Genomic DNA, 17,548 nt, shown 5'->3' with positions numbered 1-17,548 from the left:
AAGAGAACAAGCACAGTTCAGCCAGGAATAGATTACAAGAATATACACCCAAAACACAGTTAACCAAAGTTCATGACGCCACTCTGTTGAGTTGCTTGTTGACTGAGCGGCATAATTTCGTTTTATGCAGATTTTTATACAGCACATATACCTAAACGCTAAAATTACATGCATTCAAATTAGAGAATGGGTAGACAGGAAAGATAACATCAGGTGACAATGTGAACAGTGTCAAGAATAAAATAAATCAATAGTTGTTTTAATGACTATTGATTTTAATGATATAGTTACACTATAATAGCATACCAATATTTTTGGTTCCAGTGTTAAAAAAATTACCTCCAATGATATAATTCAACATTCTCGGTGGTCCCCATCTCCACAACCCTCTTCGTCCAGTCCTAGATATCTACAATATCAGCTTCTTGCATACCCTAACTTTCCTTTGCCCCAACAATGACATAAAAAGAGGAGAGCAGGACTCCCTGTGCCTGCTCCACCCTTCAGTACAATCACAGCTGATCCTCTATCTCAATACGAGATTCCTGTACTTTCCCCACGGCCCCATCGTGAGAACGTGACACTTGGTTCTCCACGTCTCAGCCAGAGGAAACATCCTCCCTGCTTCCAGTCTGTCTGCATTGAATCTGTTTGTTTCAATGAGATCCCCTCTCAAACTTCTAAGCTCTATTAAATACAGGCTTAAGGTTATACATGAATTATTTTCAGATGAGACGCTGCAAAGAAAGGAGTGAGGAGCCAGATAAGTACGTCCGGGCGTCAAAGGGCAAGGGAGGGTGGGCGAGAGGGGCAGGCAAAGGGAGGGGTGAGAATGAACTGAGGGGAGGGTCAGGGAGGAGGGGCAAGAGTGTGTGTATAATATTTTCTATCATGTTTACAAAAGGATTCCAATTTTTTTTTGAATCGCCTGCAACAACAACTTTACTCCCCCTTACTCTGCCTCTTACTCACACCATCTCCCATCATTGGGCAGCCTTTTTTTGCCAAGTGCACGGTCAGAATTCTGACCATCATTCCGACAGTCTTTATCTTTATCCTAGTGAGCTAGTTGACTACACCTTTCAGTTTGGATAGCTTTCTGCGGCTTCTCATGCCACGTCTCACTGAATTCCTCTTAACATGTACACTATTGGTTACACTCACCCTATTCTGATCTTGCATATTTCTATGCGGTGTGACCAAAATCTAGAACAAACTATCAAATACCCACACCTCGTGAGTTGAGTGTTTCTCTATAACTCTGAGCCAAAGATATTCAGACCAGACACATCTCCCACATACAAGTTCACCCCATTTGGTCTTGCTTTCCACAAACTTCCACATGTCGTTGCCCAGACTCACAACCTGCACTTCCATGACTTCATCTATATCTTAGATACATTTATATTTACATTTAGTAAGCTATTTGTGTACACATTACCTTATACCAAGGATAGAAACACTTAAAACAAGATAGTAATTATTTACCACCTCAAGCTTACACAAGCCACTGCAAGTATTGGGTGCAAATAAGCACTTTTTTCCTCTCCACCAAATTCCAACTCTCATCAGATTTCCAACTACAGACTCTGTGACCTCTGTGAGACCATCAGCAGATAACTTTCACTTTGACATGCCATTTGAGTCACCTCTAAAGGGTGCAGTCAGCTTCTTTCCTGCAGTAATTACTCTCTATTCAAAACTATAAGTGGATTTAATAAAGTAAACAGGAAGACAAGGTTCCTGTGGCTGCAGGGACAGTAACCAGATCTAAGGTGATTAGCAAAAGAAAAAGGTGACTCAGGGATGCAGCTTTCACACTTAATTGGATTGTTAGAATTTTCTATTATTCAAACCTGTGAGAAAAGAAAGAGGACTATTTCTGGACAACCTACTGAATATTTGGTTAAAATTTTACAAGACTGAAAAAATATTAAAATGTTAAGTGAAAATATCAGCAGAGGAACAGCACAGGAGTGGGAGTTTTAGTTGACATGTCCTATGAAATGTTTCCATTAAACCTGCATCTGCCCTGGGATCAGAAAATTAACAAATTTAAGCTGTGAAGAGTTAATTAATGTTGCAAGTGTACTGTGATTGAATTGGTGAGTGGATGTTAATATTTTAATAAAGAGAGACAAAGATGCAGTCACTAGCGGCAGAAATCAATCTGAGCTGGAGTGTAGAGCAACAGTTTGTAGCTTGGATTTTGAAGCAGTTTCGACCTTTGCTGAAGCATTTTATTTCCGGTCGTGGCTGCAACTTGTTTAGCTTCCACCTCCTCCACAGGCGGAACAAGAGTCTGCTTCTGAAAGAAATGCGTCTTGAACAGGTGGACATTACTTTGGTTCCTCATCCAGAGCAACAGCGAGTTAAAAGCTACAATGATCAAAGTGAGTCTATATTCCTGCTAAGGAAACATTACAGCTATTATGAATCTATCACATAACAAAGCCCTTTCAAGTCCTACAAGAAACCGGAAAAAGTAACATCAGTCTTAATTAAATAGCTGCATCAAACACAATACTCAGACCAAACAGTCAGTAATTCAGGGAGCTTCTTGCAGGCTGTTTGGGTTTTTGCAAGTTTTATTCCCATAAGTGACATGCAAGTTTGCCTCACAAGTAGAAATTCAGAACAAAATACACATCACAGGCCTCCTTGAAGTTAGGTGGATTTGGGCTGTGGAGAACCCAGGAGATCACATCTCATCAAATTGGGAAATCTCAAAAGTTACACTCAGAGGTTTTTGAAGCTCCTGACCTAGTAAATACAGCATCTGAAAAAAAGAAACACTGATCCATAATATAAAAACAATCTTAAGACAAAGCACAATCCCCACAATCACCAGCACTTAAAGGCTGGACAACCATGACTTCTTAGCTGAAGCAAGCTGTGGGAAGGACACTTTCACACAATTTCATATTATGCTCAGCTCCTTATAAAAATTCAGCCAGGATACTACACCACAAATAAAATATGACTGACCTCAAATTTGAAGTATGATGGCAACATCCCTCAAATAACAACACCCACAAACAAATTGTGCCCTAGACTGGGAACCACGCTTTAGGAAGGACATGAAGGAGTGTCTATATTTTCGATATTTAAACCTGGAAAACTAGTGAATTTATCCAAATATCAATCTGGAATAAAGTTCAGGGTTTTCTGCATAACATTATTTGGTGAACATTGTTCCTGAGGCATTAGGAACAATCCCCGAGGAATTTCAACCATGCTAAATATTACCACAGTTGCATAATGTATTAGTACAATACACACCAAGGAAGAGCAACAACAAATCACAAAAAAAATTACAAAACTTTTCTTATAGAGTGAAGGTGTGGCTGGTAATGCCAGCATTTAGTGTCCATTCCTAATTGCCCTTGAGGTGATGTACTGAGCTATCATCTTGAACTGCTTCACCAGGTGGTGAAGGTGCTCACAATGTGTAGTTGGCATTCCAGGATTTTGGCCCAGCAACAGTAAAAGAATAGTGATACATTTCCAAATCGGAATGTTGTGTCCCTTAGTATGGAACTGGAGGTGGTGGTGTTCTCATGTGCTACCTGCCTTTATCCTTCCAGTTGGTACATGAGTTTAGGTTAGTTCTCAAATTGCTGCATTTTGGATTAGACTAGTGATCAGCTTTTCATACTAGTATTATATAGCTTACAATGTCCTCTCTAGTCCAACCCAAGTTTGAAATAGAATAAACTAAGTCGGGATCACAAAAATCAGATACATATGGTATTTTTTTGTACTGTCATACTAGTATTTGCACATCTTCATCCAATTCTCATTAAATTGGCAAGATAATCCTGAACTCTGATAATTGGGTTATCACAAAGGAAATGTACACAAAATATGAAACTTACATAACAAGGTTAAATTAATTACCACCTCCCATCAATTACATAACATCTATATGGATATTTTTACTTTTTGGCATAAGAGGCCAATACGGGTTATCTTAACTTCTGTTGCAGATAGGAAAGAATTGTCAAAGTATAATTATGTCTGTCATCAGCCCATTCATCACTTTCCCCATCCACTTCTGCTTTATTTCCCTCTCTCAAAAATATAAAAATATTCAGTCTTTCACATTAGGTGGCAAAACCCAAAGTTGCATCTGTGTCACCTATTTTTCCATTCTAAATTTAAGTGAAAGTTGTCCATTTTCTCATTCCCCTAAAAGTAATTTGATTTTCTGATTAGCAGTTCATCTGGAATATCTACTCAGAACGAATCAATGGCAAAGAGTCAAGGGAGATGGATCCATCTAATAACTTGAATCAACACAAAGCGACAGAACACGTGTTCAACATCGTTTACAGCCAGACTCATCAGGTAAGACAATTCAATTCAGAGAGAAGAATCTAGTTCCCACATTTGGACAATAAAAATAAGTCAAGTTGATTCAACTCTGAGCCATTGGCTTACAGATTTACTGTAATAATAAGTCAGTGTGGGTCACCTTCTCACACTCTGCTGCAAGGCAGTGGTTGATACCACAAACACATTCTGCAATTGAACTTAACGTTTTTGGAAAAATGTGACTAGAAATGAGCATGTAGCAACACAGGATACAAACTAATGTAGTGACTGTAACTACCATCAAATACAAAACCAAACTACAGTGCATAGCCATGATTTGGCCTTTCTATTCTGTGCAAGTCCTAAACACTATCAAACCAAAGCAACGTTCACAGCTTTTTAAAATATTGAGGTTATTTCTCTTGAATAAATTTAAACAAATTGTTTTCCTTTACTTGCCTCCACTTCTTTGTGGCTTATGCTTATCTAGGTGGAAACTTGTACCTTTTTAAATACATGGCTAGAATAAATCATCAGGTGGTCCTGGGATAAAATGCAGCCTGCCATCTCTACTTTCATTTCTCTCCATAATTAATAGATATCCTTAACACAAATTAAAATTCCTCCTGACCAAGAGTATGTGATAACGTATTAAATTAACTGTAACACAAGGTCAAGAAAAATAGTTCTGCTGATTTTTACCTATTTCCCTCTCTCAGTTGATAAATTAGTACTCATCCATATTCAACATGAGCTAGAGAAAGCACTGAGGAGAGCAAGCACATAGGATGTTGGAGAATTCAATGCACACCACCAAGAATAATACATCCACATACAAAGCTGGCCAAGAACTGAAAGACGTAGTGCCACAGAGTCATAAGAGTCTTACAGCACAGAAAGTGGCCCTTCTGCCCATTATGTCCATGCCGACTGCCTTGCCCAACTGTACTAATCCCATTTGCTCACATTAGGTCCGTAACTCTCTTTACTTTGTCTATTCAAGTGCCTGTCTAAATGTCTTTCAAGTGTAGTGATTGTACCTGATTCCATCACCTCCTCCGACAGGGGTTCCAGATAGCAACCACTCTCTATGTAAAAAAAAACTTTTCCTTCAGATCCCCTTTAAAACTCCTTCCTCGCGTCTTAAACCTACACCTTCTTGTTTTTCATACCTCTACTATGGGAAAAAGATTCTATCTCCTCTATCCATGTCAAACTGGGCTTGTGGCAGCAGTCAAAGAGAACCATCAAAACTAAAAACATTTGTCCTCCCAAATGTGACACATACATCCATCCATAACCCTTTACTCCCCAAATGACCACCCGTCCCTCTCGGACTTGATTATATTCAGCTCTGAGAATTCCGAAGATTCATGACCCTTGGAGAAGAAATTCTTCACCATCTCTATCTTTGATGGGTAACCCATTATTCTGAAACTATGTCCATTAGTGCTGGATTGGCCCACAAGAAATATCCTCTCGGGAACTGGCCTGACAGGTCCCCTCAGAATCTCACAAGCTTCAGTGAGATTATTTCTCATTCCTTCAAACTCCAACCTGCTCAACCATTCTTCATAAGACAACTCCTGTATCCCAGGAATTAACCTCATAAACCTGCACCAATGCAAGTCGTACCAATGCCCTGTACAGTTGTACTATTATTCCGTTCCTTTTGCAATAAAGGCCAATCAACATTCCAGAGCTGTACATATTCTGTAACTTCACACCACCACTACAATCAAGCCAGGAAACCACCCTATGTTCTATAAGGGATGTAGGGACTATGCAGTACCAGCACTGGACATATTCAAAAATGATAGGAAGATTTGGTGAAGTTACAACACACAACTATATGCGTGGTAAACAGCAGAATGAGCTTGCTACAAAAAGGGCTGAACAATCCTACATCCAACTCAAAACTCTGCAGTCCTGCCACACACAGTCATGAATGGCAGAGGACAATTACACAGTTTATATTGGGAGGAAGTGGGGAAGGTAGTTCCACAAACACTGTTGGTGCATCATGGTTACAAGTGTATAGCATCCACAAGATGCACTTCAGAAGATCACCATGCTTTTCTCAACCACATTTCCCAACCCGACGATGAACCCCAGGAAGGATAAGTGCAAGAGGGAGACCATCACAAGCAGCTTGAGGTGGCATCTCACCAGTAACTTCTCAAGGGTAACTATGGGCGGGAAATAAATTTTGGATTTGGCCGTGATGCTTTTGAATAGGCCCAATGTTGTGCATATTTTTACCTTCCAGGTTCAGACTACGTGAATGTTTACGGTTCACTTTCAAGATACTTTACCAGGATGCTGCCTGGTTTGGACAGTATGCGTTATGAGGAGAGACTAAGGGAGCTAGGGCTTTTCTCTTTGGAGAGAAGGAGGATGAGGGGAGACATGATAGAGGTGTACAAAATATTATGAGGAATAGATAGAGTGGACAGCCACTGTCTCTGTCCCAGGGCACCAGTGCTCAATACAAGAGGGCGGGGCTTTAAAGTAATGGGTGGGAAGTTCAAGGGAGATATCAGAGAGACGTTTTTTACCCAGAGAGTGGTTGGGGCATGAAATGCGCTGCCTGGGGCGGTGGTGGAGGCAGATACATTGGTCAAATTCAAGAGATTGTTAGATAAGCATATGGAGGAATTTAAAATAGGGGGATATGTGGGAGGAAGGGGTTAGATAGACTTAGGCGAGGTTTAAACGTCGGCACCACATTGTGGGCCGAAGGGCCTGTATTGTGCTGTACTGTTCTACGCTCATCATATGTTCAGGCTCAGTTTCTCACTACGTAAATTAATTACCCACTCAAATATTGAAGGTAGCCTTACAACAAAGACCATGTCCAAAGCAGAAAGTAGCAGAAGCAATGTTTAGTGGTTTACCACAATTTTTATTCCATTTAATAGAACCAAATTCTCTTTACACATGAAAAATAGCTGCACCTGCTTTATAAATGCAAGTAGATCACTGGCCTCTGAAGGAAAAGAATAATTGACTGGCAATTAAGTATGCCTCCAAACTCCTGCAGAGAGACAACTAATTGGTGCTGGTGGTGGAGGGGCAAATATTGAGAACCAATGCCATCTCAAGTGAAACAATCAATTCAAACGATATGTTGCATTAAATGTTTTCCAGTTTAAAAACTGCTCTATAGCAATTTTAAAAGACAAAATTGTGTGCTGTATTAGAAACCGCACCACAAAAAGGATCTGACACTTATCCTCAAGTACAACTGAGCAAATAACGCCATAACATAGTCACAAGCAGTGTAAGATAGGTGTCAATTACACTCTGGTGCTTTATCACTGATAACCATTGCATAGCCTCTGTTTACCACAGCCAATCTTCTACAAATTAAAAGGTGATTTAAAGTATGCTGCGCCTTGTACAACTTGGATTGAACATTTTTTTGGATTTAATTTTTTTTTAATTCTGTGAGCTTTCAGCTAAGTTGAAAGAAACCAAATGTCTCCATACACATGAACTGTCCCACATTTTACTACATATGAAACAGATGTTTTTAGACACTGCAGGGTTGGCGGGGGGGGGGGGGGGGGGGGGGTAGGGGCAGTGTAAAGTAAAACAATATCATCCAACTATTCCCATCCTCATTCACATTTTTCAGGCATTTACTTCACAATTTTTCCTACAGCTCTTACTGCCTTCACCTTCAGCTTGCAATTACAACCGAATGAACAGAGTCTGCTGTAAGAATACTGCCAAACACATCCAGTCACTTGGTCACACTGTGCTGTCCACAGACAACTTCTGTAAATCTTCTATTAGAGCTGTCCTACTCGCTCCACTTGACAGAAGCATCAAATGTTGTCTTCCTGCTGCTTCAGCATTAACTCTTAGACATCAATCTCTCATGACCGCTGTGAACCTTGGCAATTCCTCTTCCACCCTAATAGTCTAATTACTCGCTCTCCTAAAGAGGAAGCTGACCTTTCCGGTTCATTTCTGCAACCTGGTTCATTTTGGAGAAAAACATGTGCACCTCTCAAACACCTTTAATAAGAATCTGGCACTCCTAAACATCTTAACAAAGCTGTGCCTTTGACTGCCCAATTTCCTCTCAAATTGCTTCACCTGAGCTACCTTTGAAGGCTTATCATCCAACCTTTCCCGTCCCCAGCATTCCCACCGCCAGGTTCTCCTAGGCTGTTATTTATTCCTCACTCTCACCTACAACTTAAATGCGCTGTGAAAATATCTCTTTGAATCCCCATTTTGGTATATGTCTTATTAACATAGCCACAGTTACAATCCAGTTTTTTCGTTAGCTCCAACCTTCACTGTCCTTCATCCATCAAGCTTCTTTTACTAAAATCTCAACCTCAAATACAATCCTATTATCTGCTCCATTACTTAAGATTCAAAAACATTACATTTTTACTTCATTCAAATTTTCTTTCCTCTCAACAACTTTCAAGTTTATAAAGCCCAAGACTCAAATACCATTTTCACAGCTACAGAAAATTCATTTAACTGCCCCTCTTGTTCCCTCTATTATTTCCAAATTTTGAACGGTCTTAGTATCTTGAAATCAAGAGTTCCTGTGCATTTTCAAATCTCCAAACTGAAGAGCTTTTAAACTTATTCAATTTCTTCTTTTCCTGCAATTGTCATCTGCAACCTAAGCCATCTGCCACCAAACCATCAATTTCCATTCTCCTTTACTCTACAAATTTGGTAACCAAGTGCTAACCATTTATAAATGGGGTGTATTTTATAATAACCAAAAACAGACCACACAGACTTTCAAAGAACGGCAGAGAGTCTTCTGACTGCATCACAGCCTGGTATGGAGACTCCAATGCACAGGATCACAAGAGGCTGCATAGGGTTGTAGGCTCAGCCAGATCTAACACGGGCACAACCCTCCCCACCATCGAGGACATCTTCAAGAGGCAGTGCCTCAAAAAGGTGGCATCCATCATTAAGGACCCTCACCATCTGAGATATGCCCTCTTCTCACCACTACCGTCAGGGAGGAGGTACAGGAGCCTGAAGACCCACATTCAACGATTCAGGAACAGCTTCTTCCTCTCCATTATCAGATTTCTGACCAGTCCATGAACACTACCTCATTACTCTTTTTTTGCACTATTTATTTTGTAATTTATAGTTCTTTTTATGTCTTTGCACTGCACTGCTGCCACAAAACAACAAATTTCACGTCATACAAGATAGTGATAATAAACCTGATTCTGATTGAAGCCAACAGGTTTGATAGAATTTGGAGATTTTATGTTGTTTCATCCATGGATGGGCACAAACAATTCTCACACCTTCAGGTTCAAACTTCACAGCATCAATGTGGCACAACGTGGTATCAGTTACAAGCCCCTTGCCAAAAGAAACTCAGTGCATCCAGAACCTAACTTGTGAGAGCTGGAATTCAAATTACACACTATTTTAAGACTACTGAACTGTGAGTGCAAGTTTACATGCCTATTTTCATGACAATTTTGTGCCTTCCTTATCAAGAACAAGAGGAACAAAATAGCAGAAACATCATCCTCTCCAGGTTCTTCTCAGCCAAACATTCTGTCATCACTGGGTCCTCATCCTGAGTCCTTCCTACATCCTCCAACGCTGCTGCGGAAAAATAACCAAAAGCTCAACAACATTATATCAGAGCACCAGGCTATGGGCAGTAAATATGTCCTTGCCAGCAACACCAGCATCCCAAAACCAAATTATTAAATGCCACATGTCATCATTGGAACCAGCACTGAAGATTCTTCCTAATTTCAAGCAGAAAAGCAAAATCAAGACTGGGGTATCATCCTTATGCTTTAACTTGCAAAGTAAATAATCACAAAAGTGAAGCTTAATAGCATACTGTCAGCACAGTAGACAATGACTATGTAGTCATACTGCAAAATGACACAGCTGTGGCTGGTTCATTTTTTTCTTACACAACTTTATCTACAGATCTTGGTGCCAAATGCTGCAAGGATTGAGGGAACATTCAAAACCAGATTTTAATATAAAAATTCAGACCAGACCTAAAGATCGAAATATAACATTCCAGCTGAACTTAAAGGCAAAACGCAATATATAATTGGGAACAGAGTCAGAGAGTTACAGAGTAATACAGCACAGCAACAACAGGCCCTTCAGCCCAACTCATTCATGCCGACCAAGTTCCCCACATCCCTCTACCGTCGTACCTCTCTGAATCTCTTTTAAACACTGTAATTGTACCCACCTCTACCACTTCCTATAGCCGCTCATTCCACATATTCACCGTCCTCTGTGTGAAAAATTTGCCCCTCAGATCCCTTTTAAGTCTTTCCTCTCTCACTTTCAGCTTGTGCTACAAGCTACAAAGCACTTATTTGCCTTCTCGATTTGATGAATATGTAATTTTATAATTTTTTTCAGATGAATTCAATTCATTAGCTGCAATTTCTCCATCACTTTCCTCCATCATGCTAGCTTGGCTCACAGGTTGCACTTCTACAAGCAAGGTGGTTGCAAGGTTCAAGCCCCCCTACAGGCTGACGGTCCAAAGATGTTGGAGTTGCTTGCTCTTGGACGGTGCAAGGCCTAGTCTCTGTTCCAATGGATTGAAAAGATCTTAGAAAGTGTAAGGAATTTGTACATTCCAGCCAAGAATTACCCCTCAATCAATGTGGCCAAAAACAGATATAATGTCATCACTCTTATGGCACACAAGAAGAATTGCAGACCCTTGCTGCACACAAATTCACTGCCACATCTGTTTACATGCAGAGGTTTGAAAAGCCATGGGATGTTCTGAGAAAATGTAAGCCATTTCATAAACGGAAATTCTTCACAAATCTGATGAAAGCAATATTTTTATTCCTACTTTAACACATTGGACATCACAAAGTTAATCACTGCACCTTTAAGGACTCAATAGTTATAAGGGTAAATGCAGGCTAATCGTTATGTTACAAACTTTAATACCAGGTTAACAAATTAAATCTACTGGATATCCTCATTTCAGACCTCCACACGCACAAACTCTAACATGACAGATTGTCACCTCAAGACTAACAAAGACCCACCCACTCTTCAAAAATACACATGCAAGTATCCCATTTACACTGAGAGTCCAAACTCATGGAACACTGAACCAAAACCTAAACGAGTGCATCCTGAAATTTCTGGAGATCTAAATGAGTAATTCAGCGCAATTAACACTGCCAAAGGTGTAAAATAATACAAATAACTTGGTATTGTGAGACAGAATGGACCTCAATTAAATCTTGTGATCTACAGTAGCATTTTCTAAAACTGACGAGCACAAGGAAGACACCAGCCAGTGATCTAAGATGCAAAGAAACTCCAAACTACATTGATCTGTGCATTGCATTAATACCCTGATGTCATTCAAAAGGCATCTTGTAGAAACATATTCATCGACCAAAAAAATGTCTTTAAAACCAAACCAGAGTACCTTCAGGTAATATAGTCAGGAAACTGCACAAGAACTTCAAGTGTTCCGCAGCTTTAGGTTAGTGATATCTACAAACGTTGGCATCAATTTCCCTCCTATTGCAATAAAAGTATTTATAAAGCCTACTTGAGTGATAAATCAATTGCCCACGGTCACAAACCACTTAAGCAACAAATTTAACTGCTGATCACGTCCATCACGGCTATAGGATTTGATATATTTCTCAAGTGCAGTGAACGTTTTTAGTACTTGAAAGTATTTGAAAATGTTCAGTCTCTTCCCATCCCGCCTAGTAAAAACCAAGCCTCATTAGTCATGTCGGAAGTATGGACAACAAACTGGAATTAGGTGCATGATTAGACACCTGGTCAAAACCTCCCATCGATCCAGGAATTACTCTGCCCGCTCCCTACTTCCCCTGGACCACAAATTTATACAGCTGTCTCTCTTGGTCCTGAAGCAGCAAATTATGACACAAATTTCTGCCTTTATTCAAAAGCCACCTACCTTATCCTTTTCATGAGTCAGGAGGCTGACAGGTGGAAGGCAGGAGATCGAGTCGTGGCCCTGCTTGCCATCACCGCCCGATTTACCACGCAAGAGCCGATACAGGGGCCCATCCTTGACGATTCTGCCATGGCTTATGGCACGTTTCAGGGACAGCCTCAGCTGCTGGTGGAGGGCCGAGGAGGCACCAGCTCCAAAAACTGCTATCACGTCCTTCTGAGCCTTCAGAAACCGTTCAATATTCTTCAACGATGATCCATTGGGCTCTGACAAGCCCTCTATTGCCCTTTTGAGAAGTTTATTCCAATCGACACTGTGTTTAGTATCTGACTTGGACTGATTCCGAGGTTTGGGGAGTACAATCCGTCCTGGATTGTCCGGATCCTTGTAAGAATTAAGTCCCTTATTTGTAACCTTTAAGATTGTCCCATCTTTGACACTCAGTTCCAGTTGTTCCAGGACAGTTTTTCTGTCTAATCCATGGGATGAGGCGACAGCATGGCAAATCCTTTCCTCCGAGGGTCTCTGTTTCTGCTTTTTCACTTTTTGGATTGCCTCCAGAATCCACTCGGTGTACAACGGATTTGCCAGTTTTACCATGGCTGATGACTCCCAGTATCCACAGAGCGTTACCCCTTATCTCTGTGTTGAATCAGTTCTACACATAACAAAAAAAGATTTCTCGGAATAAAGAAGCAGTTCACCATAGCATTGACGTTTTCCAAATCGAAGCCAATCCCCCTCTCTCTCAACCAGGTCTATTTCTGCTCTCAGAAAGAGTAAGAGGGCGAAAATAAATGCTGGATTGTACAAAATAGGCTTTTGTAAATAGGAAACTGAAGTGTCCAATTTATAAAATCCCAACCTTCTGTAAAGTCACAAAAATGCAAACCATCAGATAGCCTCCATTCAGTTGCCTACACAGGCATTCACACTGAATGTAATGCAAGGTAAACACTAGGCAGAATTATACACCTGGAGGAGGAAACACAAGAAAAGCCCATTGAGAAAAGGAAGAGGTAAATGACACCCATACATCGCAATAATAAATAGCCAGGAGAGTGGGGGAGAGTGCAATAGGCAGCAGGGAGAGGGTGGCAGAGAATGAGGGCAGGAGGATGCGGTGTAATGGGGTGAAGGGGGACAGAGACTGAACAGAGTGGGGGAGGTTAGGAGGTGTGGAGGACACGTGGGGCAGCTAGGAGGTGCAGGGAGCAGAGGTGGAGGACGAGGACGTACTTGGGTGCAAGGTGAGGGAGTGCGAGGCAGGACAGAGGTGGTGTTGAAGGGGAGGGCAGGGTGTGGAGCAAGGGGTACAGGGAGCAGAGGCAAGGCGCAGGGCATGCAGGTGGCAGCGTGGAGAGGAAAGGAGTGCAGAGCGAGGGGGTGTGGGGAGCAAGAGGCAAGGGATGCAGAGCAGGGAGCAAGGGGAAAGGTGGAGCAGAGGTAAGGGGCAAGATGGCGAAGGGTGCAAGGGGCAAGGGTGGGAGGAGTGAGGGCTTTGGGCGGAGAAGGGTGTGCAGGGATGGAGAGATGAAGGGAGGGAGGTGAAGGGAGGGAGGTGAAGGGGTGGAGAGGCGAAAGGTCGAGGGTGGTCGCAGAGGCGATGGGATGGGGGGGGGGAGGGAGAGGGAGAAGGAAGGGGAGAGGGAGAAGGAAAGCGAGAGGGGGCCAGGAAGATAATAGGAGATGGGTTGGGGGGCTGTGGGGGAAAGAGGTTGGTGGGGGGTTTGGGGGGGGGTTGGGGGGGGTTTGGGGGGGGAAGACGTTTGTGGGGGTTGAGGGGGGAAGAGGTTTGTGGGGGTTGAGGGGGGAAGAGGTTGCGGGGGTTGGGGGAAAGAGGTCGGGGAAGTCAAGAGGTTTGGGGAGGTTGGGGGTTGTGGGGGAAGTTGGGGGAAAGAGTTGGGGAAGACGTTGGGGGTTGGTGGGGGAAGACGTTGGGGGTTGGGGATTGGGGTGAAGTTGGGGGAAGAGTTGGGGAAGAGGCTGGGGGGCTTGTGTGAAGGGTTTGGGGGGAGAAAGGGGGAAGAGGTTGGGGGGTTTGGGGGAGTTTGGGGGGAAAGGTGGGGGGAAAAGGTGGGGGGAAAAGGTGGGGGGGAAGTTGGGGGGTTTGGGGAAGAGGTCGGGGGAAGAGGTCGGAGGGGGTTGGGGGAAGAGATCAGGGGTTGGGGAAGATTGTGGAGAGTTGGGAGGGGTTGAGGGGGGTTGGTGGGAAGAGGTTGGGGGGAGTTGGGAACGAGTGGTTGGGAGAAAGATTGGGGGAAGGGGTTGGGGAGTTTGGGGGGAAAAGGGTTAGGGGGGTTTGGGGGGAAGAGGTTGGGCGGAAGAGATTGGGGGTTGGGGGAAGATTGTGGAGAGTTGGGAGGGGTTGAGAGGGGTTGGTTGGGAGGGGTTGAGGGGGAGGTGGGAACGAGCGGTTGGGAGAGAGGTTGGGGGAAGGGGTTGGGGGGGTTTGGGGGGAAGGGGTTGGGGGGAAGAGGTTGGGAGGTTGGGGGAAGAGGTTGGGGGTTTGGGGGGGAAGAGGTTGGGGGGAAGAGGTTAGGCAGAAGAGATCGGGAGTTGGGGGAAGATTGTGGAGGGTTGGGAGGGGTTGAGGGGGGTTGGTGGGAAGAGGTTGAGGGGGGTGTTGGGAGGAAGAGGTTGAGGGGGGTGTTGGGAGGAAGAGGTTGAGGGGGGTGTTGGGAGGAAGAGGTTGAGGGGGGTGTTGGGAGGAAGAGGTTGAGGGGGGTGTTGGGAAGAAGAGGTTGAGGGGGGTGTTGGGAAGAAGAGGTTGGGAGAGTGGGGGACAGAAGAGGTTGGGGGGGAAACTGAGATGTAGATGATACGTGGATGCGGTGGTGGGGGGTGGGGGAGAGGTTGGTGGGAGAGGGGCTATGGGGCCAAGGTAAGGATGAGGAGCTGAGGGGGAGGGGAGAGGAGGGGGAGGTGTACTGGTTGAGGGAGGGGGGAGGTGTAGTGGTTGAGGGAGGGGGAGGAGGGGTAGTGGTTGAGGGTTAGGGGAGAAGGGGTAGGAGAGGGGGAGAAGGGGTAGGAGAGGGGGAGAAGGGGTAGGAGAGGGGGAGGGGGTAGGGGAGAGGGGGAAGGGGGGAATGGGGGAGGGTAGTGAGGAGGGGGAGAAGAGTAGGGGATGGGTGTTAGGGGAGAGGGGATTAGGGGAGAAGGGCTGCTGGAGAGGAGGGGAGAAGGGCTGCTGGAGAGGGGGGGAGAAGGGCTGCTGGAGAGGGGGGGAGAAGGGCTGCTGGAGAGGGGGGGTGGGGAGAGGGTCTGCCGGCCGGGAGCAGCCCGCAGCGCTGCCGCCAAGGGTTTAAATGCCCCGACCGAGAATAGGGACCAGCGGCCAGTCAGCCCGGTCGCTCCGCTGCTGGCCTGGGACCGGCCGCTTTGTTTACAGCCGGGCGCCGAGGCTCCAGCGCGCCGGGGGCCGCAGGTGGCCGCCGCGGCCACTCGAAACCCGGGCTGGTTTTCACCGCAGTGCCCCCTCCCCCGCCCCCACTCCCACAACAAGCGCCCATTCGCCGCTACGCCACAACTCAGAGGCCGAGGCCTGTGGCCTAGGCCGGCGTCGGCGGCGGCCGCCCGGCAATCCGCGACACCCCGGGCGGGGAGGCGGGCTCGGCCGCCGTCTTTAATCCCGGCCCGGCCGCGCCAGCCCCGACGCCGGCCCGGGGCCCCCCGAACGCCCGCCCTGCGCTAGGCCGCAGGCCCGAGCGGCCCGGACTCCGGTCCGGCCGCTGTCGCGTCGGCCACCCGTCCCGGCGGGCTGGGGTCGGCTTCGCTCCCGTCGGCGGCAGGCGGGAGGCCGGTGCCCGGTGTCGGGCGGAGCCGGGGCGGCGCGGCGGAGGACGGCTCGGGCCGGCGGAGACTCACCCGGAGCGCAGGAGAGGGAGAGACGGAGAGCGCCGCCGCCATCTTACACACAGGAGGCAGCGGCGGCGGCAGCGAGGGGGCAGCAGAGAGAGGGGGAGGGACGGGTGGGAGAGGGAGAGGGGAGAGAGAGGTGGGGGAGAGAGGTGAGGGGGGAGAGAGGTGAGGGGGAGAGGGGGGGAGAGAGGGGGAGAGAGGTGAGGGGGGAGAGAGGTGAGGGGGAGAGAGGTGAGGGGGGAGAGAGGTGAGGGGGGAGAGAGGGGGGAGAGGTAGGGGGGAGAGAGGTGAGGGGGAGAGAGGGGGGAGAGGTAGGGGGGGAGAGAGGTGAGGGGGGTGAGGGGGAGAGAGGGGGGAGAGAGGAGAGGGGGGAGAGAGGGGGGAGAGAGGTGAGGGGGGAGAGAGGGGGGAGAGAGGTGAGGGGGAGAGAGGGGGAGAGAGGTGAGGGGGAGAGAGGGGGGAGAGAGGTGAGGGGGGAGAGAGGTGAGGGGGGAGAGAGGGGGAGAGAGGTGAGGGGGGAGAGAGGGGGGAGAGAGGAGAGGGGGGAGAGAGGGGGGAGAGAGGGGGGAGAGAGGTGAGGGGGAGAGAGGGGGGAGAGAGGTGAGGGGGAGAGAGGGGGGAGAGAGGGGGAGAGAGGTGAGGGGGAGAGAGGGGGGAGAGAGGGGGGAGAGAGGTGAGGGGGGGAGAGAGGGGGGAGAGAGGAGAGGGGGGGAGAGAGGGGGGAGAGAGGAGAGGGGGAGAGAGGGGAGAGAGGTGAGGGGGAGAGAGGGGGGAGAGAGGGGGAGAGAGGTGAGGGGGGAGAGAGGGGGGAGAGAGGAGAGGGGGGAGAGAGGGGGGAGAGAGGGGGGAGAGAGGTGAGGGGGAGAGAGGGGGGAGAGAGGAGAGGGGGAGAGAGGGGGAGAGAGGTGAGGGGGAGAGAGGGGGGGAGAGAGGAGAGGGGGGAGAGAGGGGGGAGAGAGGAGAGGGGGGAGAGAGGGGGGAGAGAGGTGAGGGGGAGAGAGGGGGGAGAGAGGTGAGGGGAGAGAGGGGGGAGAGAGGTGAGGGGAGAGAGGGGGGAGAGAGAGGGGGAGAGAGGTGGGGAGAGAGAGGGGGGGGAGAGGGGAGGGGGGAGAGAGGGAGGGGGGGAGAGAGGGGGAGAGAGGTGAGGGGGGAGAGAGGGGGGAGAGAGGAGAGGGGGGAGAGAGGGGGGAGAGAGGAGAGGGGGGAGAGAGGGGGGAGAGAGGTGAGGGGGAGAGAGGGGGGAGATAGGGGGAGAGAGGTGAGGGGAGAGAGAGAGGGGGGAGAGAGGGGGGAGAGAGGAGAGGGGGAGAGAGGGGGAGAGAGGTGAGGGGGGAGAGAGGGGGGAGAGAGGAGAGGGGGGAGAGAGGGGGGAGAGAGGAGAGGGGGAGAGAGGGGGAGAGAGGTGAGGGG

General features: G+C 46.9%; 1 protein-coding gene across 2 annotated transcripts in view; it reads right to left on the bottom strand.

The window, feature by feature from the left end:
• Positions 1–16,206, bottom strand: part of LOC127584217 (histone acetyltransferase KAT6B-like) — a 131,982-nt gene extending 115,776 nt beyond the window's left edge. The window contains exons 1-2 of one of the 2 annotated variants that reach the window (XM_052040838.1): positions 16,145–16,206; positions 12,278–12,935 (exon numbers count right to left, since the gene is read on the bottom strand). In XM_052040838.1, the coding sequence (XP_051896798.1) occupies positions 12,278–12,877 (600 nt within the window). In that variant the 5' untranslated portion in view covers positions 12,878–12,935; positions 16,145–16,206. Of the gene's footprint in view, positions 1–12,277; positions 13,253–16,144 lie in introns of both variants that reach the window. The other variant, XM_052040837.1, reaches the window with a different exon arrangement.
• Positions 16,207–17,548: the final 1,342 nt, after the last annotated feature.

The sequence above is a fragment of the Pristis pectinata genome, chromosome 29 (assembly GCF_009764475.1).
Source record: "Pristis pectinata isolate sPriPec2 chromosome 29, sPriPec2.1.pri, whole genome shotgun sequence".
NCBI classification, from domain to species: domain Eukaryota; kingdom Metazoa; phylum Chordata; class Chondrichthyes; order Rhinopristiformes; family Pristidae; genus Pristis; species Pristis pectinata.
Note: the sequence above shows the minus strand (reverse complement) of the source record. Positions and strands in the feature narration are given on the sequence as shown.